The sequence below is a fragment of the Trifolium pratense genome, linkage group LG1 (assembly GCF_020283565.1).
Source record: "Trifolium pratense cultivar HEN17-A07 linkage group LG1, ARS_RC_1.1, whole genome shotgun sequence".
In the NCBI taxonomy this organism is placed as follows: domain Eukaryota; kingdom Viridiplantae; phylum Streptophyta; class Magnoliopsida; order Fabales; family Fabaceae; genus Trifolium; species Trifolium pratense.
The window spans coordinates 52,702,487-52,711,923 of NC_060059.1; the positions used below are offsets into that span (position 1 = coordinate 52,702,487).

The window sequence follows — 9,437 nt, forward strand, 5'->3', positions numbered from 1 at the left end:
ATTACCCCTTTGCCCTTTATGTCTATATTGAACACAAAACATACTTGGTGTCATCTTTGTCCAGTTCAATATTGGGCCCATGACATTTATCCTGTTATGCAGGATTGGCAAATTCCATCTAGGTCACTACTGTCCCTCAGCATGCTTTGTGAAGTACCCATCAACTGCCTTTATGGTTATCCTGTTACGGACAACGTTAGATCAGCAACAAAGTACTTGACTCCACATCTAGGGTACAAAGTGGTTTCAGGTCTAAGGGCGGTTTACACCATTATCACCATGAGAGTAACTTATGACACTTTGCATAACTTTGCATGTAGTACTCTCATAGCGGGTCAATCCAGTATAAATATTACTCCTAATATTTATACCTACGTCAAGACTTGATAACTCCTTATCCCATGATCCATGAGATGTGATCATCAGTCTATCTTCATAATAGTCTTTATGCTTTAAGGTTATCCCCTTTACCTTAAAGCTCGACTACGGATACTTTAAGAATAGTGTCCTTATGTTTAATATTATCTCATGATTAAGTCACACTTAATTATTAAACGGACTTTCTATTCTAGGGACTTCATTATTTTGCAACCTTACAAATATAATAAAGAAATGCCATATTTATATTCAAACTCCTAAAGCAAATACTATGAAAATAGATTGGCTCTTAGGGCTTACTCCAACATTGCTTACAACCTTCCAAGTTCTAGGAGGTTCTTGTGGTGGTGATTCCTGTTCTATAACTTGTTCTTTTGATGAGTTTTGCTCATCTTCATCATCTATTTCTCTTACACATGATATATCATCAAATTCATCAAATTTTACATGCATGCTTTCTTCTAAAGATTTTGATGTTAGATTATAAACTCTATATGCTTTAGAGGTTAGAGAGTATCCTAAGAAAATTCCTTTATCAGATTTAGAGTCAAATTTTCCTAGATTATCTTTAATATTTAAGATGTAACAATAACACCCAAAAATGTGAAAATAAGAGACATTTGGTTTTTTATCTTTCCAAAGTTCATAAGGTGTTTTGTTTAAAACTTTTCTTATAGACATTCTATTCAAGATATAGCAAGCAGTGTTGATAGCTTCAGCCCAAAAGTATTTTTCAACATTGGATTCATCTATCATAGTTCTTGCCATTTCTTGTAAGGTTCTATTTTTCCTTTCAACAACTCCATTTTGTTGAGGAGTTCTTGGACAAGAAAAGTTGTGAGAAATACCATTTTCATTGAAGAATGATTCAAAATAGGAGTTTTCAAATTCTCCACCATGATCACTTCTTATGGAAATGATATTTGAACCTTTTTCATTTTGAACCTTTTTACAAAAGATTTTAAAAGATTCAAAAGATTCATCTTTACTTTTTAAAAACAAAACCCATGTGTATCTAGAGTAGTCATCAACAATAACAAAGCCATAATTTTTACCACCTAGACTAGTAGTTTTGACAGGTCCAAACAAATCTATGTGAAGTAATTCAAGAGGTCTTTTAGTTGAAATAAAGTCTTTAGGTTTAAAACTACTTTTGGTTTGTTTTCCTTTTGTACAACTTTCACATAATTTATCTTTGTCAAAACTTATCTTTGGTAATCCTCTTACTAGATCAAGTTGAGAAAGTTTTGCAATTGTCCTCATATTTACATGTCCTGCCCTTTTGTGCCAAATCCATTTATCCTTTTCAAGAGATACAAAACACGACTGATCGCTGTCGTTTCGCGATCAAAATAAGTTTTAATTAAGAAAAGTAGTAACAAGGTAGTTAACCTTGGTCGTCTCACAAGGACCTCTAATTTAATAATTAGTAAAAATAAGAAAAATGAATAACACAATTAAATATGGGGTTTTGGGTTTGTTTAGATCGAAAGAGTAGTATTAGAAATTCAATTGATAAAAAGACGATCAATCCATTGGTTTTAGGAAAACTTCGTTATGATTCTATCCTCGGTTCACATAAAATATTGTTTATATATTCATGCCTTGGTTGGTTTATAAGACCGATTATACAAGCGATAAACAGTTTATACGAATTCATTCGATTAAGCAAAGAATGTGTTCAACTAACCATGAGTAGTGAACAAGCGTCACTTAGAACACGGTTTGTATCATGACAGATTTCGACCAACCCTTTTTTGCTAAGCGCGAAAAAAACCTATATCAATTCCTATTCGAACTAGTCATACAAGCGATGAATCAATCCGAAAAGTCTCATAATATATAACTCAAAATAGAGATTAAGCATCACTATATTCGAGTTTCATAAATAAATAAAGAGCATGAATTGATAAGAGAAGACAATAAATAAATAAACTGAATTACTATTAAGAATTGAACCTCAAGAAGTCATGAACGATGTTCCCGTATACCAATGGATCAACCTAGGGTTGCTAGTTCTCCATGAGAATGTAGCAGCCTTTCTTTTCTATTTTTTTGCGTGAAATCAGAATTCCTGAAACCCTAGTTGTGTTTTTGCTTAAGTACTCAGAGAAAATTGGGCTTAAAAAGCTACGGGTCGAAAAACATAAGTTTGACCCGAAATTACATTATTTTCATAAAGTCTGGAACATAAACGTAAATATTTGACACACTTGCGCTCCGAACTGGGTTTTGGCCTCAACATAAAAGTTGTAGCTCTTGATCTCAGCTTTCCAACGCATCTTCCGGCGCCTCAATCCGATATTCGTAGCTCCAGTTATGACCTGCGGACTGGAAGGGTGTCAAAGTGCTATTTATTCATAAATTAAGTGCGAAAATAAAATAAAGTTAGAAATAAACTTAAATATAAAAACACATTAAAATAGTAAAAATAGTAAATTAAACCATAGGAATACACTAGTACAATAGTAAAAGAATGTGCATTAAAATGCACTGATCAAATTCCCCCACACTTGAACTTTTGCACTCCGAGCAAAACTTAGGATTAAAGACTTAAACTAAAAATTTAAAACACAAACAAGCATGCTACAACGTCACAAGTACCAACACATTCTAAGATTCAAGCTACAAGCCTTGGATTGTTTTTCAAAGATTGGCATAACTCTTGTATGTCAACTATCAATGATAATCATGCGTGTGTGTGTGAACTGCCTATTACTGTCAACCAGAGTCATGACATGATCCTTCTCATAAACTACACAGTCAGGATACTAAGCTACCTTTTCTTTCCTACAACTCAGAGTTTGAGTTTAGATTTCAGCTTGAGGGGAAGCTATTCTTTTCTTGTTCTCACAGGCTTTTTGATTTTTATACGCAGGGATACCACTTAAGTTCATTTTAGTTATGCTTTAGGTGCTACTCTACCTTTTCACCTGACGGGATCTCACTTGTAATGAGTCCAACCTGTTACTCCGAATAAAGCACCCTACACAGCATTTGTTCCTCCAGTTTTAGGCACAGGAACTCAACATATTCATTATTGTTCCTCCAGTTTCGGGCACAGGAACTTATTCTATTTTTATTTTATTTTTTTTAAATTTTTTATTGTGTAGTATCCCATCATTTAATCTAGCCATGATCCTACAATCAAGTAATTCAGTTTTCCCCCAAACTTAGTCCTAATCATACCTCTTTATCGTATTCTATACTTAGACAACTTAGGATAATGACTGTGTATTTTAAAGATTTATCAAGCCACTACTAAGTTTGCAAGGTTTTCAGCAGTTGTGCATTAAGGTGCAAAGATTATCATATCAAGTACGAAAACGAGAATTTCCAAAAATTTCACCAATCCTACAGCTATATTACTCTAGTCCTAAAACATGTAACTGCTCATAACAATTGCATGCATGCTAAATTTATTTATTTATTATTATTATATTTTTTTAATTGACAGGAAAGTAAAATAAATAAATGTCCCCCCCACACTTAAAACAGACATTGTCCGCAATGTATAACATTAAGCATAAAGAAAAGGAAGGAACACACCCGAGGGCTAAGGTGTAGCTTTCATGTCTGGTGGTTTTGGAGGAGGCCTTTCTGCACTTCGAATACATGAAACGGGAAAAAGCAAATAGCAGATGAACTTAGATATTAGTAAAAAATCTGGTGGCTTGGGAGGAATAGCCAGCACATATGGTACACCTGCAATAACAAAAGCATGGAAATCAGACAATCCACGGTTAGTTTGTGAGTCAGATAAATTGGGTGGAAGAGATGCACAAATGGTGAAGGACAACTGCATGTTTCTTGGCTTAATCAAAGGTTCCACCAACAATTTTTTTTCTATAGTCAATGGTTTCTTCCGACTAAAATCCACATTTTTGCTGTCAACTACAAGAGTTACTGAATTTGCTTGAATTTCTGCACAAGTGGTTGTCGGCATCAAAATATCTTCACTTAAAATAGCTGCATTGATCTCAAGACAAACATTACAAACACCACATTCACAAGAAAAAATTTCAAAAGATTTATCTACTTCAAGCGAAGTATGTAATTCATCCAAATCAGATTGTAAAGCATTTTGTGGTGTAATCTCTTTCACGCATTCACTTGAGTTCATGCTATTTACTTTGTGTTCATGAGATGAAGTAAACAGTGTTTTAATGGGCTCACCTGGAGAGTCATTAAGACTTGTATCACATTGCATTACCTCCAGTGGCGCAACAGGTTGTACATTATCATGAGACATCTTGTTCTCTTGAATTTGATGGTCGATGGAGACTATTTGTTCAACATGATCAGGCTGGACTTTCATAACTTGAAGAGATTGCATATGTTGTTGAAATTGCGAATTATCTTCAACCCCTACAAATTGGTTCATACCAGTAAAACTAGTATCGAACAATATAGGACATGCATCCATACTATGATAGTTTGATCCACAAAAATTACAAAACAAAAGTGGAATATGATTTTGAAAGCATGCTTGTTGTTCTCTTGCTTCCAACAAATTAATAAGATAGGCTAATTCATCCAATGAGGTACCCATTTTTTTTAAGTTTTTTTTATTTATTTTTTTTTTTTTTGGGTCTAAACAAAAATGAATAGAAAAATAAAAAATCGTGTCAAACAAAATCTAAAAAAAATAAATATACCACCTAAAATCTCTAAAATTTAAGAAGATCTAAATATAATTTTTCCAGATTTTTTTAAATATATCGAAAATTAAAACAAAATATAAAGTGGTCTAAACGAAGGAATTTCGGATTTTCAGCCTGAAATTTTGTATCTTTGATACAAAAGTATTATTCTCTGATTTATTTCTGATTTCGTGACCAAATTTCGGACCAATCTGAGCTGTTGGCCGAAAATCGATTATTTTTTTCAGCTTCAATGCAAAATTCAACGTCAGAACCTGTAACACAGCAGAAACTCACAAAACAAAAATTGTTAGTAATGTTAGTTGATTCTCAATTTTACTAATTCTAATCAGAGATCCCCGGCAACGGCGCCAATTTGATCGCTGTCGTTTCGCGATCAAAATAAGTTTTAATTAAGAAAAGTAGTAACAAGGTAGTTAACCTTGGTCGTCTCACAAGGACCTCTAATTTAATAATTAGTAAAAATAAGAAAAATGAATAACACAATTAAATATGGGGTTTTGGGTTTGTTTAGATCGAAAGAGTAGTATTAGAAATTCAATTGATAAAAAGACGATCAATCCATTGGTTTTAGGAAAACTTCGTTATGATTCTATCCTCGGTTCACATAAAATATTGTTTATATATTCATGCCTTGGTTGGTTTATAAGACCGATTATACAAGCGATAAACAGTTTATACGAATTCATTCGATTAAGCAAAGAATGTGTTCAACTAACCATGAGTAGTGAACAAGCGTCACTTAGAACACGGTTTGTATCATGACAGATTTCGACCAACCCTTTTTTGCTAAGCGCGAAAAAAACCTATATCAATTCCTATTCGAACTAGTCATACAAGCGATGAATCAATCCGAAAAGTCTCATAATATATAACTCAAAATAGAGATTAAGCATCACTATATTCGAGTTTCATAAATAAATAAAGAGCATGAATTGATAAGAGAAGACAATAAATAAATAAACTGAATTACTATTAAGAATTGAACCTCAAGAAGTCATGAACGATGTTCCCGTATACCAATGGATCAACCTAGGGTTGCTAGTTCTCCATGAGAATGTAGCAGCCTTTCTTTTCTATTTTTTTGCGTGAAATCAGAATTCCTGAAACCCTAGTTGTGTTTTTGCTTAAGTACTCAGAGAAAATTGGGCTTAAAAAGCTACGGGTCGAAAAACATAAGTTTGACCCGAAATTACATTATTTTCATAAAGTCTGGAACATAAACGTAAATATTTGACACACTTGCGCTCCGAACTGGGTTTTGGCCTCAACATAAAAGTTGTAGCTCTTGATCTCAGCTTTCCAACGCATCTTCCGGCGCCTCAATCCGATATTCGTAGCTCCAGTTATGACCTGCGGACTGGAAGGGTGTCAAAGTGCTATTTATTCATAAATTAAGTGCGAAAATAAAATAAAGTTAGAAATAAACTTAAATATAAAAACACATTAAAATAGTAAAAATAGTAAATTAAACCATAGGAATACACTAGTACAATAGTAAAAGAATGTGCATTAAAATGCACTGATCAACGACTCAACAGGCAGTTCATCTAGATATATGACATATACATTCTTTTTTCTTGATCCATTAAAAAGAGTTTTTCCAGTAGATATTTGCTTAATTTCACATGTATGAGTTTTAAAAATTACTTCAAGACCATTATCACACAGTTGACTAATACTTATTAAGTTATGTTCTAGACCCTCTACATAATGAACATTTTCTAATTTAGCAGAATTAATTTTACCTATTATACCTTTACCTTTGATACTAGCTTTTTCATTATTACCAAAGGTAACGGTTCCTCCTTCCTTTTCCTCAAGGGAAAGGAAGCTGTGTCTGTCTCCGGTCATGTGCCTCGAGCAGCCACTGTCCAAGTACCATGGCTTTTTCTTGACTGCTAGCAGACATTCCTGCATTTGAGTTTAGTAAGACTTTTGGTACCCATAGTGTTTTGGGTCCTTGATGGTTAGTGTTTTTAAATGGTATTTTCTTATGAGGTGATCTTTTGTATGATTTCTTTTGAAAATAGTTTTGGAGATTATCTGGAGAATGATCTTTTACATGGTGTGTAGATCTTTTCTTAAAGCAAAAGTATCTTATATGTCCATGTTTATGACAGAAGGAACAAAATAGTCTTTTTATTTTTTGATCCTTTTTAGGTAAGAAATTTTTATCATAAATTGTTTGATACGTTTTAGAACCTATTCCATCTTTATCAACAACTCTTTGTTGAACTCCTATAATATTTTCAAAAGTTTCAGTAGCTTTCACACATTTGGTTATGTCTTTTTCTAAAACTGAAACACTTTGTTTTAGTTCTAAGTTTTCTTTTAACTTATAAACTTTATCTAGATCATGCTGAGCTTTTTTCAAAGTTTCTTCTAAAATTTTATTTTTAGTTTTATATTCATCTTTTTCTTGAATTACTCTAGTAAGTTCAATTTTAAGTTGATCATATTTTTGAGCAGTAATCTGTGAATCATATAAGAGATTATCAAATAATTTTTCAGTTTTCATGCATGATGAACAAGGTTCAAGGTTTACCTCATCAAAGTCAGTTCTTGTCATTAGGCAAACATTTGCTTCTTCTTCTTCTGGTATTTCTTCTAGATCGTCCCATGTAGCCATCATAGATTTGTAGGGAGGTTTTCTTTGCTTTAGATTTGGACATTCATTTTTGTAATGTCCAGTTTGATTGCATCCGTAGCATTTTACTTGGCTTAGGTCAGCTTCATTTCTTCTTGGTGGGAATGATCTTTTGATTTGATTTCTTCTCATCATTAGCTTTTGGATTCTTCTCGAGAGAAAAGCCATTTCTTCCTCATCGTCTTGTTGAAGATGATTCTCTTCATCACATCTTATTTCTCTTTTTAAGTTCTCTTCTACTTGTGATTCTAGAGCAATCATTTTGTTCTTTGCTGGTTTCTTTTCTTGAAGTATTGCTTCATGAGCTTTTAAGGATCCAATGAAATCTTCCAGATCCATTGTTTTGAGATCTTTTGCTACAGTTATTGCAGTTACTATGTGTCTCCATTCTTCTGGTAGACATCTTAGTAGCTTTCTTATTCTCTCATGTGTGGTATATTTTTTACCAAGAGAATTTAGCTCATTTATGATAACTGTAAACCTTCCATACATTTGATCTATAGTTTCACTGTTACTCATTTCAAACAGTTCAAACTTTCTTACTCCTATGTCAATCCTTGTTTCTTTTATGTGGCTGGTTCCTTCATGGTGTGTTTGAAGAGTGGTCCACATATCTTTGGCCGTCTTGCATTCCATGATCCTGTCATATTCTTCCCTGCACAAAGCACTTTTAATAAATAATTGAGCTTTAGTGTTTAGTAGTACCCTGTCAGATTCTTGAGTTGTCCACTCAAGCTGTGGTTTTGGTGTGAATGAGTCTTTGACCAGTGGAGCATAGTCTCCAACTTCTACTACAGCCCACATATTGATATCTTGTGACCTAAGAAACAATTCCATCTTGTCTTTCCAGTAGTAGTAGTCATTTCCTTCAAAAAGAGGTGGTCTATTTGATGATCCTCCTTCTGAGATGAATTTTGCAGGTTTAGACATTACTTCCTTCCTGAATCTTTTCCTCAAGCACTTGTTAGATGCTTAGCTTTTAGAACCAGGCTCTGATACCAATTGAAGTAACAATGTTTGTCACAAGAAAGGGGGGTTTGAATTGTGACCCTTTAAAAATTTAACTGCAAAACAATTTAAGCACAATAACACACTACGATAGTAAATGGTTAGATTAACTGGAGAACGTTCTCCTCGAATGTAAGTGCAATATAGTGATTCGTGTGAGTTAGTGTTTGCACAAATAAAAGAGTAAGGGAAGAGAAGATCACACAAAGAATTTATCCTGGTTCACCCCTTAATAGTATGGGCTACTCCAGTCCCCACTTGCGTGAGATTATCCACTATAATCTAGACCAAGATTACAGAAAACTTCCCTTTGATCTAAGCCCAGATCAAAGACCCTTTATGATCTTAAACCAAGATCACAAAGTATCCAGCTATAACCAGCTGCTCTACCTCAATCAATTATACCCAATTGACTTGAGAGAATCCTAAGGTTTTTCAAATAATTTCTTTGGATCTAAGCTTATACACCTAACCGGATGTGAAGCTTACAAATTGATACACTCAAAGTACTCTACAAATATATGATCCTAGATTTCTAAAGAGCTTTAGAGTAAGAGTGAAAAGGAGAGCTTGTTTGAATGTATTAGATTGCTTTGTGTGCTTGAAGTTCTTGCTCTTCCAATTAAACCAACGTGCTATTTATAGATGGAGATGCTCCTTTGTTGCTTGGACATCACACATATCCGTTGTGAGTGAGGAACTAGCCGTTGTGAGAGAAACAAAACAGCCCATGTGAT

General features: G+C 33.7%; 1 protein-coding gene across 1 annotated transcript; it reads right to left on the reverse strand.

Moving 5' to 3' along the window:
- Window positions 1–6,861: 6,861 nt before the first annotated feature.
- LOC123896352 lies at window positions 6,862–8,328 on the reverse strand. Its single transcript, XM_045946752.1, has one exon. It carries the CDS (start codon window positions 8,326–8,328, stop codon window positions 6,862–6,864), a length of 1,467 nt encoding a protein of 488 aa, XP_045802708.1.
- Window positions 8,329–9,437: the final 1,109 nt, after the last annotated feature.

What these genes read in the sequence shown, in the direction of transcription:
- LOC123896352 (XM_045946752.1), bottom strand. Translation starts at nt 8,328, where the DNA reads ATGGAATGCAAGACGGCCAAAGATATGTGGACCACTCTTCAAACACAC.